Here is a 23,008-nt window from a genome sequence, read left to right on the forward strand (position 1 = left end):
TGTTTACAAAATGAAATCGTATATGGAAAAAAAAATGACAATTGTTACAAACCTGCAACCGTAAGCCTCATCAGCTGCAGGGCGAGGCGGAGCGATGTACGGCTCATACTGGTCATCCTGGTCCTGCTGCCCCGGACGATGTACAGCAGGCATACCTGGTCTTCCTACGTGGATGTGCTCCCAAGCCCATAGCTTCAATAGAAAAACACAAAACTATGTTAAATATGACATTACTCATTGCATAATTCGCTTGTGATAATATACGTAGTATACCTGAAGCACAAACAGAGGTCCTCCAATCTCGAGCGCACCACTCCGTGAGGCTCTGCAAAGTTGGCGATACAACACCGCCAAAGAGGCACTACCCCAGCTGTATCCACGGATATGCTCCCAGTCGTGGTCTAACAGCTGTAGGTAAATAAGCTGCAAGTGGCTCCCGCTCTTGTTGCCGAACAACACGCCGGATATGAGGAAGAACAAGTACGCTCGAGCGTATCTCTGTACTGTGGCGTCATCAGCGTCTGCAGGCAAGCCCTGGAAAGTATCTCGTAACCAGACCGTCCTCAAGGCGGAGCCCCTAACATCGTTGGGACCCGGCTGCACCCCGAGAACCCGCACAACCAATCCAACGGGATCGACTAGAAATGATCCCGTCACCGCAGTCCCCTGTACTGGAAGGCGCGTCAGTATTGCCACGTCCCGCAATGTCACAGTCGCCTCCCCAACTGGTAGGTGGAAGGAGTGCGTCTCCTGCCTCCATCTCTCTACTAACGCCGTGACAAGGTGTCGGTCGATCTCCCTGAATCCCAAGCGATGTACACCGCCAAAGCCAGCGTACGTCACGTACTCAAGGCAGCGATCATGGACAACCCAGGGGGTCCTGTAGTGCCTGCACTGTAGTGGCTTCGCTACGTCACCCTGAAAACACAGGAGCATTTATAAGTAACAAAAGATAGTACATCAAAGAATCCAAAAACGTTAAAGATGAATCATTACCGTCAGGTTCCATACGTCGACGCTCCGATGGGTGTCCTGTAGTGTCAGGACAGAAGGGTCAACAGGTCCGGGTGTCCTATCCTGTACGTCCATGATATCTATTCATTGAAAACGTTACACACCAAACACTAACACAATATATTGAATACTAATTTCGATAGAAAGGCATAAACAGGAAATCTCGAACATCCAACGTACAAAATAAAATTCATCGAATTGAACACAATAACACATAATGTAGAATGTTTCGGGGTTTTCTGATGTCCTGCGGGAGAGTTACAATTCCGGGACTGGTATCCTTGCGCCTGTACCTGCAAAACAACGGAGACTCCTTGTGGTGGGAGCTCTGCCTCCAACTGTCAAGTTAGTACTTGTTTGAGGAGTAATAAATGCGGAAAGTAAAGGTGGGAGATCTGGTTCCTCTAGGGGAGGAGTGATCAATGTGTTTAGACTTCTCTAGGTGAGATGATTCTCTTGTTTATGGAGGCTAATGACATGTTTATATAGCCTCGAAGTACGTGCCCAATACTAAGTTTTCTGGGAAAACCTAGGACTGATTGGGCTTGCCTCGGGAATTGGGCCTGCGATGGCCGTTTTCCAGGTTGGCGAATAATGGGCCACATGATGTGACCTGATTAGTCCATGTTGGACCTCTTAGGGTGACAAGTGGCGGACGCTGATTGGCCCACGTGGTGACACATGGCAGGTCCGGATTGGTCCATTTGTCATGGGTAATTTTACCCTAAACATTTGCCCCTCGGAAGGAGTTATTTCTCTTTCCAGGAGGGATTGCTCCTTTCAAAAGTTAGACCCTCGAAGCTTTTCTAGGTCAGCATCTTGTCTAGTTCTAATGGGAGATGGACTTGATTAACTTTAGAAAATTTTGATACCTTGGGCGGTATGACATTTTCAAAGTTAATCAATCATAATAATGATTGCCGCCGAACTAGACAGATGCCGATTCTTTGCCCTACTATGCAGATAGCCCCTGATTAGGTGGACTGTCAACTATTGCACAAGGGGTAAGCGTTTAGCATTATTCGGCCGTTGGCCTCTTTTAATTCAATATACTAAGTTTGGTACTTAGTTTATTTCGTTGGGGGGTGGCTGGTCGTCTGCTTTGGTGGCTGCATAGAAGCAGGCGTCAGACTGGACGTCCAACCAAAGTAGCTACGCCTGTTGGGTTACAGACGGCAGTTTTAAGTATAGCCAACCTAGTAAGAATAGTGGTCGAGTACCTCTGTTTACCAAAAAACAGGCGGACTCCTCATACCTTTTAGGTTCCGTACTAAGGAGGGCGACTGGTTAACCTTGCGGTTAGTCAATCACTGCCTATTTTGTTTGAGTGGTAGGGAAACCAGGCGGCGGGGGCCGGATAGTCCCCTTGATTCGCCAAGTTTTTCTTGGCTATTAACTCAAAGGTTGTTAACCTAGCAGGAGTAGTGGTTGAGAGCCCCTGTTTGCTAAAAACAGGCGGGCGACTCATACCTTTTAGGCTCCATACTAAGTTTGAGAGAGTGACTATAAGTTAACATGGGAGTTACTCAGTCTCCGTCACACTCTAGCTTGAGTAGTAGAGGTACCAGGCGGCGGAGGCCGGCTGATCCCCTTGATTCGCCAATGTTTGTTGGCTATTAACCCAAGGAGTAGTTACCTAGTAGGAATAGGGGTTTGAGTGCCCCTGTTTGCCAAAAAACAGGCAGTCTACTCAAACCTTTTAGGTTCCATACCAAGTTTGAGGGAGTGCCTATGAGTTGACTTTGGTGTTACTCAGACGCCGTCACTCCTGCTTGAGTAGTAAAGGTACCAGGCGGCGGAGGCCGGCCGAACCTTTTGATTCGCCAATGTTTGTTGGCTATTAACTCAAGAGGTACCCCCTGCATTTATCCCAAGTAATACAGGGGGTCATCCGACTCAGATGTCAACTGCTACCACTGGTTTGGTTAGTGATAGAGTTATCCTTGTCTCAAAAACGGCTACGTGGTTGCCCTTGGGGACAGTCGTATAGGTGCCGTGTAATTAGTTTATAGAGCAATGTTCCACCCAAAAGGGAGCTGCTCTCTGCGACGAATTTCATCCGGAGGGATGCCGTCGGACGCCTGCTATGATGTTGGGACAGGTCGTATTAGTTTAAAGATTGGATCAGTTGGCTTGGCGCCTGGACTGATCATTCGGCTTTTGGCCTTGGATAGTTCTTGGTGAACGTAGGTGCTAGGTAAGAGGAGGGTAGCCGCCTGTTTAGGCACAGGGTCGGCCAGGCCTTGATCATTTTTTAGCTAAGTATAGGAGGGTGGTCGTTTGTTTTGGAACCAGTCGGCCATCTTCTATGGAGAGTAGCCGATTGTATGTCCAGACGGCATGCCCCTTTGGTGATAGAGTAAAATAATCAAAGCAGAGAGTAGCCGACTATAGAGGTACTGCGGCATGCCCCTCTGATCATAGAGTGAAATACTCAATGGAGAGTAGCCGACTGTAAAGGTACAGGAGGCATGCCCCTCTGAAGATATAGTAAAATACTCAATGGAGAGTAGCCGACTGTAAAGGTACAGGTGGCATGCCCCTCTGAGGATAAGTTAGTTCCCTTCCATGGAGGGTGGATGACGTTGGGACGCCTCCTTCTTTGATTGATGACTCTAACTTCTTCGAATGGGAACAGATGGTCATGCTAAACTTATTTTTATGATGTTCGTGACCTTGCTGTTGACATAGAGGGACCAAGGGCCTATGGCCATAGTCCATTATGGCCGTCTGTTTTCAAATGTTTCGACCATTTAAGTATAGCCAGCCTGATGTGTTTTAGAGCCGTCATCGGCTGTTATCATGTCGCCTAATGTTGTGGCTGTGATAGTGGCCGGTTGCCGCCTACTATAAGTGGGATAGGGCTGGTGCTGCAATGGTGAATTGGCAACGACGGCCGCCTATTGTTTCTTGCATACGCAACTTTATTAGAGCAACCATCTCTACGCAATACTCATGTAAAGATGGCCAGCTGATCCTCTTGTATAGAGGGACGTATGTGCCACTTGCTTACTAGCTTGTGGTACAAAGACTTGTGACTTCCCAGCCACTTGATGCCGGCTGATCCTGCCGATGACGAGAGCAATTGGGGCCATGCGTACGTTGCTTCTATACGTTGCTTTATGAGAGTTGTCCAGTTGAAATAATCATAATAATGATGCTTGGTGACCTGAGGAATGCTTGGACTATCCAAGTTGCCAAGAGACTTGATGAACACACTCTCCATGTTACTTAGCATCGAGAGGTTTGATGGAGTAGCTAACCGGATGCTTTGTGGCCGGGTTGGGGGCCGGCTTGGTTCAAGCATAGATAGGTCGGTTGTTTGCTTATCATACCGGATGTTGCGGCCACTTGCTAGCTTTGAGTTCGAACGTAGGAACAACAGTTGGGACTTACATGGTGTTTTGGTAAGGATGCCGAGTTGCTCTTCTCAGTGGAGCTAACTTTCAATTTTTTATTCGGCCACATGATGCCGTTTGATCAGCTTGCTGCTTGTTTTAATTATGTTTTGATCGGGTTGGGCATTATTTAGACTAAAGTGATTCAAGACTCGACCCTCATTACAAAACATGAAGACCCATATCACTTCACGTATTGCTTGATGCATTCGCTGTGGATGCCGCCTGCTTTCATCGAATAAAAGTGGTTTGTTGGATTCACTTGATTGCTAAACAGCCGGTTTCATTGCTTCCCATACATAAATACAGCTGCCTAACCGCCTATTTTTTAAATACACACGAACTCATTCGTCTCGGCCTTTTGAGTTGCTTGATCTTGAAGTGATCAATCCGGCTATTTGGTGGCTCGGATTGGGCTGGCTGTTTTGCGGTCGTTTTGTCAAAACACCTTATACTTGATGCTATACGTACACTTGACTCTAGTTGCCGAATTTCAACCAACCAAGCTATACATAAGCTTGTTGTAATTGCTTGCAAGTGCTGTTTGTTTTAACATGGCTTCTCAAATTGAGCTCGGTATTTATGCCTGCTTGCCGAGTCTAGGAGGACGCATGGTTGGAAGTGGGGTGGCTTCCGCCTATTCCAAAGTTTTTCACCTTGCGTTCAGCCATGCATGTCAACACGTTCATGTTTTGCGTACACTGCCCTTGTCTCGCATGATAATGGCATTTGCCCATGATTACTTCAAGGTTTTAAGCACTTGGCTTGAGCTCACATGTGACGACTGTTTTTGCTGGGAAGGGGGCTGGCAGCCGTTTGTTCATGTGGAGCTAAGAACATAGTGTCTGTTTAAAACTTCTCGACTCGACCTCGGCATTTGGTCGCCTAGTGTAATGCTGGGCAGGTCTATTGTGAATGTCGCCTGCTCACAAATCATTAGCCGGTTGTTTGTCATGCTAAGTTAGCTACGACACTTGGATGTTGGACTGCCGAGTGTGATAGGGCTGGTGCCGTGGCAAGGTGCCGGCTGCTAGAGTCGGCTTTGGGAGTGTTACTTTATACACATTGCGAGTTTGTTGCAGTTGTATACGATGTTTACATACAACACAAGCCCCTTTTGCCTGCGCTTAGTACACAAGGCTGAGTGCTTTGGGCTGGCCATAAGTTGGTTTAGTTGCGGCTGTAATTGCTGGGCAGGTGCCGCCTGTTTCTTTATTAATGCGAATTATTCGGCCATCCATATGCCGTGAGATACATACACAAGGCAGCCTTCAACAATACCAGTCGGTGTTGGTCTTTTTTTTTTTAGGTGTTTGCGTTTAAGGTCGTACATAGCCATATAATAAAATAATTAGTCGGCTGCTTGTAGGCTCACATACTAAAGGCTGTTCCATCAATAAAAGCTCGCATGCCCGGGCTTCTCTTGCTCTTCTTGCTCTGATCTTTGAGTAAACCAAGCACAATATGTTTCGGGCATGGCTTGCTGTTTTATTGTAGCTCTGGCCGAATACTCGGGTATGCACAATTGGCTTGTATGCTAACCGCATGCTCATGTATAGCAGGCTGTCGTTGAATGATTGTAGAGCCGATTGCATTGAACCAAACGAGTGTTGATTTTTGATGCTTGCATGCTCATGTTCAAACTAGCTGGGCAACTTGCTGGTACACACAAGATAAGGCGGCCACAAGCATCTCGCTTAGTTGGCCATAAGCACTCACGTTGCTACATTGTTTATTACATTACAACACAGCCGGTTGCAATGTAAACGCTGCCTGGAGCTTGAACATTAGCGTATGATGTCGTTTGTTTGTGTGGAGTTGAGAGGTAGGTTGGCTGCCCTTAACGTCTCAACCCATGAACAAGCACAACAAAGCTAAACGGTAGTGCCGAGTGTGTTGATTGGATTGTTTCTCATGGAGCTTTGCCCCCTAGTTTTAATGGCTACGAGGACTTGAGCTTAGCTAACATTTGTTGCGTATGCCGCCTCTTAAATTCAAAGGTTAACTTGATTGTGGGCTTGCTATACTCATGTAAGCAGGCGTCAAATCCCAAGGGCCTCACGTCTTTGACACCTCTCTCTAATGTACAGAAGGAGAAGCTTTTAATTGTGTAGCGGATTGCCACCTAAGGCTTTTAGTGGAGCTTTGCTTACATAGAATCAGTAAGTTAGGCGCCTACCTTAAGCGCTTTTTTTTTTTTCATAATAATGATTTGGCAATAATAACATATATGCTTGACACCAACTCCTTAACAGGCTTCGTCCTCCCAGGATGGGAGGGTCTTCTGGCCGATTGTTCCTTTGGTGGAACAGACGCCCTTTTATTGATTAAGTCTTGGATCTCCCCCTTGAAACTACTCATGAGGGTCATGAGTTCGTTCCTAGTAATGGGGGAAGATCCCTCGGCCGCCTGTTGATGTTCAGGCGGTGGGCCAGTTGGTTTATTAGGACCAGCCTGGCAGTCCTCCCGTTCCCTCCTTTCGGTGGGACGGGTACGTCGGGCCCTTAGGGTCCCGTCTGAGGCCATGTGCGTCTCCACCTCGACCTCATTATCAGTATCCTGGTCAGTGTAGACCTGAGGGTCGTCCATGGGACGCTTGTCGCTTAAAATTGGTACAGACTGTGATGCCATCTCGAAAGTACTCTCCCCACAGACGGCGCCAAAATGTTTCGGGGTTTTCTGATGTCCTGCGGGAGAGTTACAATTCCGGGACTGGTATCCTTGCGCCTGTACCTGCAAAACAACGGAGACTCCTTGTGGTGGGAGCTCCGCCTCCAACGGTCAAGTTAGTACTTGTTTGAGGAGTAATAAATGCGGAAAGTAAAGGTGGGAGATCTGGTTCCTCTAGGGGAGGAGTGATCAATGTGTTTAGACTTCTCTAGGTGAGATGATTCTCTTGTTTATGGAGGCTAATGACATGTTTATATAGCCTCGAATTACGTGCCCAATACTAGGTTTTCTGGGAAAACCTAGGACTGATTGGGCTTGCCTCGGGAATTGGGCCTGCGACGGCCGTTTTTCAGGTTGGCGAATAATGGGCCACATGATGTGACCTGATTAGTCCATGTTGGACCTCTTAGGGTGACAAGTGGCGGACGCTGATTGGCCCACGTGGTGACACGTGGCAGGTCCGGATTGGTCCATTTGTCATGGGTAATTTTACCCTAAACATAGAAAATTATAACTGTTTCATCAAAATAACACCACTACATACTACTATATCAAATAACACATATACACTTAGGTCCTATGTTGGTCTAGATGGACAAGTAGTGTGGTTGTGACCTTGCTGGTGACAACGGCTGCATTTGGTTGGGGGCCGGTTGCTGTCATCCATCTCATTGCGTATGCGCTTCGACTTTGGACGACCTTTTCCACGTATCATTGTGCCGTCCGGAATGAGTTTAGGGCCTACGTACTGTGACCAGGTTGTCTCGCAGGGGATCGGCCAGAACTGTGGTGCATAGGTGTTCATGTAGGCGGCCGACTGCAACAGAGGGTCCACCCAAGGCCGTTCTGATAGTGAGTATGTAGAACAGACTGCTAGCACATGAGAACATGGGAGGTGGAATATCTTCGGTTTGTTGCACGTACACGTTCTCAACTGCCAGTTCACCGTATGCTTGTGGCCTCCTTTATTACCAACTCTCTCTCCCCTCTCTGTTGTCACTTGGTAAATATGCAATCGCCGGTTATAGGCATCCACTCTATGATATCTGGCTTTAGCGGTGTTCTTCTCGAGGATGGCAGTGACCTTTGGGGGGTATGGAAGTCCCTGATCAGACCTAGCCTCAGAAGACTCCCTTCTCAAAGTGAAATACTTGTTAACTCTGTGGAAGGTTAACTCGACAAGGGACATAATCGGTAGAAACCGAGCTCCTTTCAACACATTGTTGAATGTCTCCGAGAAGTTAGTAGTACATATACCATACCTGCGACCACTGTCGTGAAACAGAGACCACATAGGGAACGGGACTTGAGCAATGTACTCAATGGCCTTGGGACAGGCCTCACCAATGAAACACAGATCAGCTTGAAGTTTTCTTTCTTGCCTTTGGTACGCAGCGGCCTTGAACATGTCTCTCATGTCGTTACTTCGCACGTGAGTCTTCAAGTTAGAGGCTATGTGGCGGACACAAAACCTGTGATACGCTCGGGGCTGGGTGAATCCAACATTGGGATCATTCATTGCTGCAATGATCCCAGGATGCCGATCAGAAATAACACAAAGGCCATCCCGTTGCGTGACACGATCTCGAATACAACCTAGGAACCAAGACCAGCTGGAAGTGTTTTCCCCTTCCACCACCGCAAATGCAATAGGAAATACTTGGAAGCTTGCATCAACACTCGTAGCAACCAACAGTGTTCCTTTATACTTCCCGTACAAGTGCGTCCCATCGATACAGATAACAGGCATACAATGTTTATAGTTCCAGAGTTAAACGCTGTATGGGACAGCATCTTTGGTATAACTGTTTTTTTTTTAAACATTTTTATAAATAAAAGGCAATTACAAAATTTTTTTAAAAAAAGGTCAACAACAAAAACGCTGTTCCAGACAACGTTTTTAGGTTGATTGTTTTTTAAAAAAAACCCAGGCATAAAACGCTGACCGAGACAACGTTTTAGCCTGAGTTTGGTAAATACTTTTACCACGCAACCATTTTGGTTAATATTTGCCAAAATTGGCTCACTTTGGAAAAACGTCCTTAATTTTGACTTAAGACCTAAATTTTCTCCAATTTCCGCAACAGCAAAAAAAAAATAAAGGGAAAATAAAAAAAAAATTCTCAGTTTTCCCTCCAATACCAAAACACAGCGCATCTCAATTCCTCATTTCATTTTTTTCCCCCAAATTCTTCCGATTCCCCCCTTCTTCAATTCATCTAGAACCCTAATTTTCTCTAGTAATTATACCCTAATTTGCTCAATTTCTTCTTAATTTCACTACACTCTCTATTTTCGATTCTTCTTCATTGATTTCTACATAATATACTTTACTCTGTGTGAAATTCCTCAATGTTTCTTCTAGCTTAAGCTTTCTCGCAATTTCACAATTTCCCCAAATTGCTGGAGTTTGGGTTTCAATAAATGCTGAGATTTTATCGCAATAGTAAGAATAGTAAGTTGTTTGGGGATAATTTCCTTCTGCTTATTATGCTCAGGATAAGCAGAAGTTTACCCTCTTTTTTAGGGTTTTTCTCTCTCCTTTGAATTATTACTAGTCATTCTTTGACGAATTTGTTTGATACTTTACTTGGTGCTTTCTGAGTTGTTTGGATCGAAAATGTCGGATGATATGTTGATCCATTTCTCTTCAAACTCATCTAATCAGTCTGATCAATCCCTGCCCACTAAGATTGCTAAGCTCGAAGCTCGTTTAGTGGGCAAGGGATCGATTTCGGGTTCGGGACCCAGCTCAATGCCCTTACCTGCCCAAACTGTTTGGCCTTCTGCTGGCTCTTCGAAGTTCGATGCTGTTGATAATGTACCTGAGGCATCGACTTCCAGTGACTCCGATGAAGATGTAAGTGTATATTGTTGGCTGTTTATTTTGTTGATTATATCGGATTGAAATATTACAGTTTTGTATATGATATATATTCTGAACTTGTATTTATGCCAGTTTAATTTGCTTGATGCAATTGTGATATACTCGTATACTCGTATTTTGAACTTAGAAATGTTCTTTGAGTTAAGGTTAGGACAGGTAGTGCTGTCATTTAGAAACAGGAATAAGCAGGATTGATGATAGTTGCAATTCTTGCTAGTAGTATTTGTATTGAATGAATATGAATATGAAAGTTTGAAAAGTAATCTTTGTTGCTTTAGCAATCAGAGAAAGATTTTTAAAATAAAGAACTAAGATTTGTATAAAATAACCATAGTACATACAATTGGGATGTATGTTGGTCAAAATGTTTTGTCCAAATGATTTTTGTAGGGCATGCCAGTAGAAGAGTTACAAGTATCTAGAAATATATGTGCGCCAAGTGCATTATTAAGTTCTTGTCGGTGTTCCGAAACTTTCTGCTTATCCGAGAACTATTTAAGTAACCAACAAGCCAATTGTCATATACTTTGAGGGTTCTTTGTAAATTTGAAGGATGTTAGCTTGTTTAGTGGGAAAACAATAGGATTATTCATATAATATTATGAATTCGTGTGATCATATTGTGCTATTTAAATACTCAACCAATTCCCTTATGTTTGTTCTTGATCCTGAACTTTTATCTGGAAGTTACCTTGGTAACATCTTACTAACTACTCTGAAACTTCCTCTAATAAAAATGACTTGTAGTTCCAATATTTCTAAAATTTCGACCCTTGATTCTTGCTCCCAGGAATTTTTGGTAAAAGTGAACAGATGTAAGAAAATCGTATATAAAGTATGAGAGATTTGAGTAAAAAGGTAGGTGAATATAATCAAAGAAAGAGTCAGTAAGTGGAAATGTGTAAATTTTGTGAGGTAAGATAATAATATGCAGTTGCCAAAATTGGAATACAATAAAAGTGGTTCAAACTCTAATGCAACACCCCGATATAGAAAATGAGTCAAACTTATAGAAACAGTGGGAAAGCTTTCCCATGGTATTGATAGTTGTAAGCTTTGTTACTGCAATGTTTAATTTATCTAATGTTTTATGTTGGATACTTTATGCTTAAAAAGAGATGGAAATAGAAAGCTATTTTATGTTTTTAGAGAAAAATGTAAAAAAAGATTTATTGAGTAGACTAATCATATATTGAAAATGAGCATGGTATGAGAACCTTAACAAGAACTAACTGACAATTCAACGTGAAATGTTTGCATATGTATATACTACATGAAAAGCTCATGTTAAAGTCTTCTAGAATGAGGACATTGTTTATGACTTCCATGTCCTCACATCCATGCCTAACTTATGGTCATTGTCCTCGGCCCTGAATTGGAAATCTTGGCATGTCACACTTAGGTATATAATTAATCAGAATATCTGATATTCTTAATCTTGAAAAAGATTGATAGAACACCTCTATGACAACCTGAATTGTGAGGAACTGAGGATAATATGATGCTAAACTAGGTCAAAGACGTAATCTAGAAGTCTACTGTAGTTTTTCGTATCCAAAGTTATTACCTGTTTCTCTTTCTTCTTTTTTTTTTTTCGTGTGGGGAGGGGGGGAAGAGGTGGGGTTTGTGATTGTAGGAATGGGACCGCGTAGGAGTTGTTTGAGTTATGATACTTGTTGGCATGTTGCATTGAATCTTGAATGCTTAACTTACTTATTTTTCATCAAACGATGCCTTATTGCCTTACATATTTAACTTATGCTCTTCTCATGGAGGATATTCTTGTCTTCTTATGTTACAGAGTGGCGGAGAATTCCTCATACAGGCAAACATTCGGAAGCGCCAAAAACTTCAGGAGGACAATAAATCTATTTTGGATCATGCTGAGGTAGTTCTTTTCCTACACAGTACTTAGATTTGATTAAGAAGTCTTATATAAAGATAAAAAAAAATGACTTGATAAAGAGGAGACCTGTAATGTGTATAGTTTTTGTTTTATATTGCTGTTCTGGGCATTTCAAACTTGAAACAAACTAGGTTAATTTAGTAGACATGTAGAAGAAAGATTGCTATTATTTGCTAAAATTTTGGGAACTTTTTCACCTTGCTATAAAAAGGGGTAGGGCCAAATCAGTCTGTGATAAAGCTTGGGGGCCCTGTATAGCCGGTTTAAAAGCTAAATAAATTTTTAGCCCAAATCTTTAATCCAAGTCTTGGTTGATGCCACTATAGGTTATACTCTGCCAAGTTATGATCTTCATTTCTTCATGACCATGAGCTTTCAGGTTTTGCATCAACTTTGGCTCTTGACTGTAGATTAGGTATATATGTTTAGGCCTTAGTGCTAGATTGACCTTTTCTTGAAACACAATAAATTTCTGTTTGTTACCAATCTGTAACCTAGGTTGATTAATCACTTGTCATGGGATTACTATTACTAATTACTAATATAATTTAATGCTTCTATAGTGTGTTCTATTTACATACTCCACTTTAATCACATTTCATGATTTATATTTGTAAAGAAAAACATAGTCATATAGAAGCTTGTTAGATTTGTTTCAATTCATACTTTACTAAAATCATATTTTTACCAATGCATAACTAGAGATGTTAACAAATAAAGTTTTATATTGGCAAACGTGAAAAGTGAAAATGTTGCAACTAAAACAAAACAAAGGAAGTATTTTAGTGTAACCAGATCTTTGATGAATGTGTAAGGTTGACAGTGGTGGAAAGCCAAAGGCCGTGGAAGATATACCCCACAAATCTGGTGCTGATACTAACAAGAAAAAACAAGGTCGCGGTAGGCCTCAAGGACCAACTGGCCGTGGCCGTGGTTCTAGATCAAATGATCATCCTAAAATTCAGACATCACCATCAGCTGTGTCATCTGCAAATGGTCAGATGGATAATTCAAATTATAAGGTTTGGCACGTCTTCTATTTACAATCATCTTCTTCATATACATAGCTTCATTCTACTAATATCAGGTTTCATTAAGTAATTCAATGTGGGAACATTTTACTTATGGTTTAATCAAGTATTTCAATGTTTGAACATTCTACTAATATCAGGTTTAATTAAGTAATTCAATGTTTGAACCTTATTGTTGGATTATATCACTTTTCACTACTAAATTTGAGTCAATTTGCAGGATATGACAAGTCAAGAGTTATTTGCAAATGGTAACCGCCCTCAGTCCAAGGTATGTTTTTATGGTTACTTGTGTCTAGAAGACAACTATTCATACTCCTCCCAGCTCCCACTTTGTTGCACTCAATTCTTGCAAACAAAATTGGGGGGTGGGGATAGGGGTGAGCAGAATCGGGTACCCGGTTGATATCAATGGAACTGGTCTTGGAACTGGTTTCACCGGGTTCAGAATTTTCGGAATTGGTCAGAACTCGGAACTGGCTCCAAGACCAGGTACTCGGTTCCTTTTTTTTATGTATACTTTTTTTCTGTTTAAAAGTTGTAGTAATAAGCTGCTATTTTTAATTTTCCTCACAAAAAAAAAAATATATTAATTTTGTGGTACCATCCTCTTACTTAGAGCTTTAACGACATTAATAAATGGTTGTTAAATCTCTCAAAATGCCCTCAACTCGCAACACCTGGCGAATGAAAACCTATAATACAATGATGAGCATACGACTATGCGAGCAAGTGAGCTTGAGAGATTGAGAGCTTGAGAGACCGTGAGTCCGTGATCGGTGAAAGCCGTGAAATCAGTGAAACTTGTGACCAGTAAGAGAGGTGAGAGGTGAGAGAATATGAGAAATGTGATACTGTGATAGTGGAGGCTGAGAGTGTGAGTGAGAAGTTTTAGGGTTAGTGCTTAGGTTGTGGTAGTATAATAATATTGGGCTTGTTTTACTTTGGGCCGCTAATATTTGACACAAATATTCACTAGTTACTGGACTCATTACTCAGTCTTGGAATTGGTTACAACCGGGTACCCAATGGGTACCAGGTCCAAAAATTTTGGACCCAGAATTGGAACCGGTTACAATCGGGTCCTAAATTTTGGACTGGGAATTGGATCCGGCAAAACTCGTTTCGAGTCCGGACCCACCGAAACTGGTTCCAGTTCCAAAACTGAGTACCCACAGTTTTTGCTCATCCCTAGGTGGGGAGGTAATGGAGTAGAAATTAGGAAAACAGAGCATTCATAGCCTATAGGAGACTAAATGAAGAAAGAAACATGTGACTACTAGAGCCGCATATTTCCATGGGCAACCCTTATGGAGGAGATAATTTTTCTTGTAGGTATGATGTTTACATTGAAGTATCTCATTTGTGTTCTTTGTTCTTTAAATATAGGATGATTTTGCTTACTTGCAAAGTAAGGTTGCCTCTTTGGAAGAGGAGCTGCGCAAATCACGCGAAGAGGTTGCTATTTACCAGAATCAATGCCATCAACTGGGAAAGGTGAATCATAGTGTTTATGGATGTTACGTTTAAAAAAAATTGCTTCAATGTACGAGGAACTTATGCATTATTATTATTTTTTTAGGAACTCAAAGAGCACAAAGATTGTGAAGAAATAATGAAGCCAAAGGTTTGTCCTTCCTACGCTTATTAGGCTCTGTTATTTGTAATTAATTGTTGTCTATGTCGCTTTACTTGTTTGATATTATGAGCTTATTCATGCAGCGAACAAAAATCATATCAGATTTGCTTATATCTGTTTCAAAAGCTGAGAGAGAAGAAGCAAGGATGAAAGTGCGCCAAGATTCATTGAGACTTGGCAATGTTGGAGTGATAAGGTATGTAATTACCTTCAAGAGATTTTATTATGTCTTTTTCTCTCCTGTGTTCCAAGAAGAATAATGATTAATGATCAATAGATGAGTCATGAGTGTGCACTTTTGATCAATGGTTGTTTAAGATTATTGTGTCCTTAAAGGGCAATTTGTTCAGTGTTGAATGTATTTCTTGAGGATGAAAATTGAATCATGTTCAAGAATTCAGGTGGGTAACTGGTTGTTAAGTTGCCTTGGAGACATGTAATGAGATCTCTATCACTGAGATGTTCTCTCGTCCAAAAACATGTTGGGATCAGGGCAAATGATATTGTTATTAATAGATTTCCTTGAAAACTAGTCCTTCGCTCCTTCCATTCGATGTGTTGGAGGTCCATAGCTGAGGTTTTATTGATTATGGTTCTGTAGAGCATTATGTACATGCATTTGTTGACATGATCTCCTGTTGAAAAGGTATAACCTGTCAAAGCCTTTATAATTTGGGCCTTTTGGGGATGGAACTATAGAGGGTATGCTTTGTTTTTATGGCCTGCTGCCATTCATTATTTTCTTCACTGCTTGACTTGTATGTAATGATAAGGGATGCCAGTTGCCAAATGCTTTATAAAGTTCAAGAATATTGATTGACCTTATGCAATGATAAACTTTTGTAATTACTGATGTCTTCTGGTTCTAAGTCGTAACCTCTTCCCATAAAGCAAGAGGAGTGATATTTGCACCATTAAGATTGCTCGCAGAGGATGAATCCCCGGAAGAACTAGAATGTATAGTAATTTCCCGATGCATTATAGACTTTGTCTGGGATTTAATCATACTCATGTGTTAGATTAAGGAAGAGATTGGCTCTGACAGTTTGTTATAGGAAAATGTACTTTTGACTAAAGTAATGTCAGTGCATAGACGTCTTGCTGGAATAGGATATGGAAAATTTTATCCATTGAATATCTTATACATGCTTGAACTTGTTCAATTCTTGTCAATTCTTGCCTAGCTCTGTGTTGGTGATAGGGATGCTTGCATGCAGCATCATAGAACAACAGTCCAAGCGTTAATTCCAAAGATAGGGTTGGTTACCTGAACCAAGATTTTATTTTCTATACTTGTCAATCATGATTCTCTTCTTCCATTCCTTTCTTGCCAATGTTGTATGCTTTTGCAAACCCAACTTCTTCATTTCCTTCTTAACTCCTTCCATCCAAGTTACCTTTGGTCTTCCTCTGCCGCTTTTGAAATCCCCCTGATCCCAGCCCTCTACTTACTATACTGGTGTGCCTTCTGATCTTCTGATTGTCTGCCCAAACTAACACAATCGTTATTCCTTTACTTATGCTCAATATATGCTACTCAACATTCCTCCTGTTATCTTCATTTCAAATTCTGTTCTTTAATGTGTTCCCACGAGGGGTGAGCAGAATCAAGTAGCCATGAATTGGTAAAAACCGGTTTTTGGGAATTGGAACCGGTTCAGGCAACCTGATACCCAGTTCAATTTCAATTTCAACCTGCTCCACCACCAATTTTCATCACATCACCTTTCTCACCATCCCACTTGAAACCCGTCCTATCATTTTCTTTCCACACTCCCTCCTAAACGACACAAAGCAACACCACCATTGACACCATGGATGAATACTTAAAAAAAAGAATAATAAATAGTACCCTTGATTCTCCAAAGTTCAAATCAACTCAAGTTTAGCATTCTTATAGGGTAGTTGATCTGTAAATAATTAACTTATTTTGAAACGAAATGATAAACGAAATACAACATTATTGGCATATCAAAAAGAAAAAAAGGCAAAAAAATAAAATACAAATCTCCAAACAATTAAATGAGTAAAGACGAAAATGAAAAGAAAAAAAAAATAGTACTTTAAGCCTATATTGAAAATGAGAGGCTTATATCTGAATTGTGAGTTAGAATTCAAGTAAAAATGAATAAATTGTGAGGATGTTTACGGGTGTGTATTATTGTAGGTGGGTTAGGTTTGATTATAGTTTGATATGTGGGCTGTGTTTAGATGCAACTTTAATATATTATTCCTGGTTTTTCACATTAGTACCCGTACCTAGCGGAGTAGCGGGTACCAGATCCAAAATTCCAAGATTTGGAACTGGTGCCAGATAAAATCGAGTCCCAAGTTTTGGATTTTGAAGTATTCGGAACTGGTTCTCATGAGTCCAATTCCGGATCTGGACCAGCCAGTTCCCAATTGGTTCTGGGTTGGATATCAGGTGCCTAATTTTTATGCTCATCCCTCGTTCCCACTCTTCCATTCGAACATATGTGCCTCTGCTATTTCCATCTTTTTTAATATGATCCTTCTCAAATTTATGACCCATATAACAAAGCTGGCTAATAAAACTTTCCCTTTAACTCAAAGGCAGTGCATACAGTGTCCTCAACTATTAGTAATTAATTTTGTTCGTTCTTTATTGTTACAGGGCAGGAACTGTTATATCTGAGACATGGGAGGATGGGCAGGCACTAAAGGACATCAATGCTCACCTTGTAAGTGCTGCGAAAGTTCTTCCATTGACAACCTTGATTTCCCTGTGCCTCATTTTGGCTGGTATATTGTTTGCTCCATTTTTTTTTTTTTTTTTTCACAATTAACTAATGCTGATTTTCTTTTAGAAACAATTGTTGGAGGCAAAGGAAACAGTTGAGAGGCAACGGAAATTATTGAGGAAGCGGCAATCTGGTATAAATTAATTTTATTCAAGTATAGTTAAATCCTTTATCCAGCTCAATAATGGGTCCTATAATTATTTGTCTAAGAGTATGAAAGCTTTTGAATATTTGTCAAAACAATATGATATGCGATCTTTTTGTCTTTTTGTTTAGTAAATGGCAATGTGGATTGGTCAAAAGTGGAATTATATTTATAGGATAATAATATATACAGCTCTTAGGATGCAATTAAGAAGTCAGAAGTAACATATATTTAGGTTAAATCACATATTAACTACTTCTAGCAAAACAGGAAGTTAGATGCTTATATACTGGCCAAGGGGCCATACAGCCTCGAGGGCTGCATACGTAATTACCCTTCTTTATAAGAATTGTATCTAAAAATGGCATGTGTTACAATTAGGTCTAGGTGTCCATGGAAGAAATATGTACTGCAATAATTAGCTGGGCCAGTAACTTTTTATACTTAAAAAAATCTGCAATTAATTGACATCAGTCACTCAATAGGATGACCTATTGTCACTCAGTTAGATGTACAGTTGATCAATAATGTGACTTTAGTCGCTTGATGTCAAGTTCTATCACTCAAGCAACACTTCAGTTGGTCTATCAGATGAATTGGTCTGCCTGATAGGCCTGTTGTCCTAGACTTGACATAAGTTGACTTCTTGTAACTTCACGTGAAGTTAAAATCATCGGAAGGCTTTTATTGGTTTGAAGTGCTTTTTATTTTTTGTTTAAAAATAAATAAAAAAGAGTTGCTGCTTCTGCTAACAACTCTCCCTGTCTTCTAGTTACTCATTTTGAGAATTTGTTGCTATAATGTTCATCAACAGGCTTTTGTATAAATAGTTAATTCTTGTTATTTCAGTGTTAACCTTGGTTGAATTATAAGGTGTACTTACCACTTAAGCATTAATGTCAATTTCCACGTGGTCAAGCCCCTGGGTCTATCTTAGCTTTATTTTTCACTTCCCACATCCCCGTTCTGACAGTATTCTTACACATCTAAATTTGTGAATGTAAAGTTCAATGACGAAACAAAATTTTATAATTGTATCACGTTAATTTTTTTAATTTTAATTGCTTATCAGTCAGTTGGGTGTCTAATGTTTCATACAGATAAGAGTGACGGAGGTGACTTGGAGTCGGGTACCCAAGAGGAAGACTACTTTATTCAGGATGAAATCTATAAATCTCGTCTAGCAAGTATCAAAAGGGTACTTCTCCTACATTTTAATCATCTTTGAAGTTTCTGGATGTTACAGTTGCAGCTTACTCTTATGTTTGTCTGAAGGAGGAAGAAGTGGTATTGCGGGAGAGGGACCGTTATGAGTTGGATAAGGGTAGGCTTATACGTGAGATGAAGCGCATACGAGATGAGGATGGTTCTCGTTTCAACAATTTTCCGATACTTAATCGTCGATATGCCCTTTTGAATCTCTTAGGCAAAGGGGGATTCAGTGAGGTTTACAAGGTTTGTATCTTGATAAAAACAGAAGTACAGAATTGTCACCTGCATTGCATTTCATGATAGTCTTCTAAGGGAAAAATATGGAAAAAAATTTCTTTTGTTTTTCAGTCTTTGCCTCTATGGGCAATGTGAGCATATAACTTTTTGCAGTGATTTGAAGTAAGAAATTTCCGGCAGGCTTTTGATTTGGTAGATCATCGGTACGTGGCTTGTAAGCTTCATGGTCTGAATGCCCAATGGAGTGAAGAAAAGAAGCAAAGCTACATCAGGCATGCTATTCGGGAGTACAACATTCACAAGACTTTGGTACATAATAACATTGTTCGTCTTTGGGATACTTTTGAGATTGATCAGAATACATTCTGCACTGTCTTGGAGTTTTGTTGTGGTAATCTAATGCGACTTCTGCTTTGAATTAGTTCAAGTATTCTTTTCTTCAACTCAAGTTTTATATCTTTATTTTTTTTTTTTTAAAATGACGCCTTTTTTCAGGCAAAGATCTAGATGCTATTCTTAAGATAACACCAGTATTACCAGAAAAGGAAGCAAGAATAATCATCGTGCAGATATTCCAAGGTCTTGTTTACTTGAACAAGAGAGCTCAAAAGATCATTCATTATGATTTGAAGCCTGGCAATGTTCTTTTTGATGAGCTTGGAGTTGCCAAATTGACAGACTTTGGTCTGAGTAAAATAGTTGAAAATGATGTTGGATCGCAGGGCATGGAGCTTACTTCCCAAGGAGCGGGTACCTATTGGTGAGCCATGTTGGATATAATACATTTTGTCTAAAATATCATGGATTGTGTGGGTTCTCTATAATAAGATTGAACAATAATACAACTGACGTAATGAAATGTGTGTTCTAAGTGCTTTTCTCTTCTCGTGTTTATGGAGTTATGACAATCTCCTTTTTGCTATGTTCAAGCTTCGAATTGATTGTATGTGAGTTTGATACATAGGTTAGCAGTACTTTATACTGATTTAGCTTCTATAATTTGCAATTGCATTATGGTAAATACAAAAATTATCTGTAATTGTAATAATTTTTAACATTAATGATTTTGAAATTGACTTTTGTATAGTCGTGAATTCTTGATCTTTATAATTTACAAAAATCAAGCTATTGATGTTATATGTTTACTTAACTTGAACTTATTGAGGCTATTCAGATGATCTTGATATTTATCTTGTGCATGATATTTCCCATACCCTGGTCTGTGAGTGTGTACATTGTTGCTAGAATCTGGTCAGTCCAATGGTCTCATGGTCTGAAAGCAGTGATACCCATGAGTAGCATATATACATGCAACTAGGGAACCGGTGCTGATCTCTAAATGCAGAGTTGTATTTTTTTTTTTTTTAATTAATTAAGGTAACTTTAATGAGGAGCAGGATGTTTATGCTTATTTTTTTTTATTTGCTCAGGTATCTGCCGCCTGAGTGCTTTGAGCTTAACAAGATACCACTCATATCCTCAAAGGTATGCCTGTCTTTGATATGTTCAATTGTAGATTTAAGCTGTATAATGTCTTTAGTCAAATCCATATGGTATCATGGACTATTGGACTTTTGCGGCTGGCTTCTTAACTGCTGCTCATTGTGCAAATTATGGGTGTTACTATGGTCGTTTGCACTAATAACTCAATTGTCCTTTTTTTGGGAAGATGTTCATCTGGCCATTCTCTGACTCCAATGCATTGGAAACAGGTAGATGTTTGGTCAGCTGGTGTTCTGTTTTACCAAATGCTCTTTGGAAGACGTCCTTTTGGCCATGATCAAAGTCAGGAACGAATTTTACGGGAGGATACCATTATTAAAGCAAGAAAGGTGGACTTCCCTACTAGACCTAGTGTCTCGAGCGAGGCAAAAGTAAGGCCTCATCTTGTTCTCATTGGATTTGAAATGTTGTGTGTGTAGTTACCTGCCATTCCATGTCTGCATAGATCTTTTTCTTTCTGTCTTATCCTCAAGCAGTCAAGCCTATTTCTGACATTTTTCCTCATCCAAGTTACCAGTAAAATGTTTACGTTGGTTTGGCATGTGGGCTGTTAATTTCCCCTCCCTTCTGTGGGTGGGTCATTAGGCAAAGTGGTTATATAACAGTCTTAACTACATATTGTGAGACTGGAGTGACTTTTTCTATTTTTGGAGTTGTTTCTTACTTATAGAAAAGGGTAACTTTTAGTGGCTTTGATTAAAGTTAGCGTGAGATGATTTCATCCTAGACTTTCTTTAGTTATTAGGGGTGTTATTTACTGATCTGTGAAAATATTTCTGTTTTGAACAATGAGCATAACCGCTCTTTCTTTCTCTTGTTCTATAGGAACTGATACGTCGTTGTTTAACCTACAATCAAGCTGAGAGGCCCGATGTATTGAGTATCGCTCTGGATCCATATTTAACATATGCAAAGAAGTAATTGTTATAACCAAGAAAATTGTGGAGCATGGGGCCAAAAGTGAGTTTTTCGGTCGAATGCTATATTTCAGACATCTAAACTGCTGAAGGCTTTTTTGTATAGATTGTGCATAAAAGTTGAGTATGCACAAGCCTTCACTATTTCTCGTATTTTTTGGTTCTTCAAAAGAAGTTTAGTAATAGTTACCTAGGGTATGAGTCTGAAACTTATATTGATATATGTAAATGTGGAACAGTGGAAGGCTATTTATTTCTTATGATGCTGGTGGCTATATGTTTATCTGTAGCAGGTATGGTAAATATCACATTTTTTGAATCTCTTGTTACAAGTTGCCTGATTATATATAGGCCATTAAAATCAAGTTCACTATACAGCAATTAAAGGATAACGCACGTTACTTAATTTCCTCCATAATCGATTCGATTCCCTTTTGTGCTATCTCATGTTTGTTGAGTGCTGCAACTACCTAAGCTGGATCAACCCACATTACCTAAGTCGTGAACTGCTTGAAAGATGCATAAGCCTCTGCTTTAACTGGAAAGAAATGATCAGTGTGTAGCTACATGCCTACATCCAACTACATTCTCTCTGTTTCCATCTAGCTTGGGTTGCTATGTTGTTTAAGTTGGCATCTATTGTTTTCATATATAATACTCTTATTCAGCAACAATACATGTATTTCTCCTTAGCTTAGTTGGTCATGATGCCATGGTAAATTGGTAATAATAGCTCTTTTTGGAACTCAAAAGTTTGTTCAAGCATGTTATTTTTTCCACTCTTTTCTAATTCTGTTCAAGATTTTCGCCATTCATTTCTTTGCTATAATTTTTTTGTAAACTTCATTTATTTTTTAATTATATATTTTAAATGGTTAATTAAACTATAAATTTTATAATGTAAAGCTTAACATTTTCTTCTTGTCGGCGGTAAAATATTTCATTAATTTGTCTGGTTACTTAGTCTAATATCTTCTTTAAGTACGTGTCAAAATAATGTTTTGTAAATAAATAAAAGTGAATACAAATATACAATATTTTGCTACGAAGTATCAGGTTATCGACCCCCTAATCTTGAATTCTTGGTTTCGCCCTCGGGCATAGATGCACATTGAATACCGCACAAATGTAAAGTGAGTCAAACTTTTAGGAATAAAAGGAATTATTATATACTGCACATATAGTTCATGCATATATAAAAATTTGTGCATTTTAAATTGATAGATTCTTTTGGATTAATTTATTGTATTGTCGGTTAAATAATTCAATTTTTAAATTTAATTTAAATCCTCCATTGTAGTTGAAAATCTTGATACCAACTGTCACGGTCCGAGAGTTTGAATTCAAGTATTGGGGGTTTTTCTCCTCTATTTGTTATTTATGATGAGATTAGAGTTGATAGAGCTTGGTTTGATAGTTGTATTATTACTCATGTTAAGCACTCTTGTAATATCATTGCTCATCTCGTAGCTAGGTGGGATACCGGTGAATTTTTGGAGTATGTACGACTTGACTCTTTCCCCCAAAGCGTCTTGACTTTGGTGGGATTAGATTACTCTTCAAAAAAAAAATTGCTCTATCGATTTCTTCAAAAACAAAAAAAAAATCAAAAAATCAAATTCAAAACACTGAACTTAATCCAAATACATATGTAATATCTTAGTGTTATGTCCACCCTTAGACTTGT

At 39.9% G+C, this 23,008-nt stretch overlaps 2 protein-coding genes across 3 annotated transcripts; one reads left to right on the forward strand and one right to left on the reverse strand.

Annotated features, from left to right (window-relative positions):
* Positions 1-7,659: 7,659 nt before the first annotated feature.
* On the reverse strand, positions 7,660-8,832 carry LOC110688572. The gene has a single exon (XM_021865341.1). It carries the CDS (start codon positions 8,830-8,832, stop codon positions 7,660-7,662), a length of 1,173 nt encoding a protein of 390 aa, XP_021721033.1.
* Positions 8,833-9,074: 242 nt separating this feature from the next.
* Positions 9,075-21,640, forward strand: LOC110688201 (serine/threonine-protein kinase TOUSLED-like). Of its 2 annotated transcripts, none has more exons than XR_002504522.1 (16): positions 9,075-9,942; positions 11,771-11,857; positions 12,691-12,897; positions 13,127-13,177; positions 14,296-14,403; positions 14,489-14,533; positions 14,629-14,741; positions 17,181-17,247; positions 17,374-17,440; positions 18,553-18,650; positions 18,728-18,907; positions 19,082-19,292; positions 19,397-19,661; positions 20,332-20,386; positions 20,571-20,775; positions 21,230-21,640. XR_002504522.1 is itself a non-coding variant. In XM_021864915.1 (16 exons), exons 1-16 carry the CDS (start codon positions 9,703-9,705, stop codon positions 21,323-21,325), a joined length of 2,052 nt encoding a protein of 683 aa, XP_021720607.1. In that variant the 5' UTR covers positions 9,081-9,702; the 3' UTR covers positions 21,326-21,640. The 2 variants fall into 2 exon arrangements, 1 of the variants encoding a protein (XP_021720607.1); XM_021864915.1 differs by having other exon boundaries at positions 9,081-9,942; positions 20,614-20,775.
* The last annotated feature ends 1,368 nt before the right edge of the window (positions 21,641-23,008 follow it).

Source organism: Chenopodium quinoa, unplaced genomic scaffold, assembly GCF_001683475.1.
Source record: "Chenopodium quinoa cultivar QQ74 unplaced genomic scaffold, ASM168347v1, whole genome shotgun sequence".
Lineage (NCBI taxonomy): Eukaryota > Viridiplantae > Streptophyta > Magnoliopsida > Caryophyllales > Amaranthaceae > Chenopodium > Chenopodium quinoa.

What these genes read in the sequence shown, in the direction of transcription:
- LOC110688201 (XM_021864915.1), top strand. Translation starts at nt 9,703, where the DNA reads ATGTCGGATGATATGTTGATCCATTTCTCTTCAAACTCATCTAATCAG. An exon ending in CCAGTGACTCCGATGAAGAT is followed by an intron (nt 9,943 to 11,770) that starts GTAAGTGTATAT and finishes CTTATGTTACAG; the next exon opens with AGTGGCGGAGAATTCCTCAT. An exon ending in AGGACATCAATGCTCACCTT is followed by an intron (nt 17,248 to 17,373) that starts GTAAGTGCTGCG and finishes ATTTTCTTTTAG; the next exon opens with AAACAATTGTTGGAGGCAAA.
- LOC110688572 (XM_021865341.1), bottom strand. Translation starts at nt 8,832, where the DNA reads ATGCCTGTTATCTGTATCGATGGGACGCACTTGTACGGGAAGTATAAA.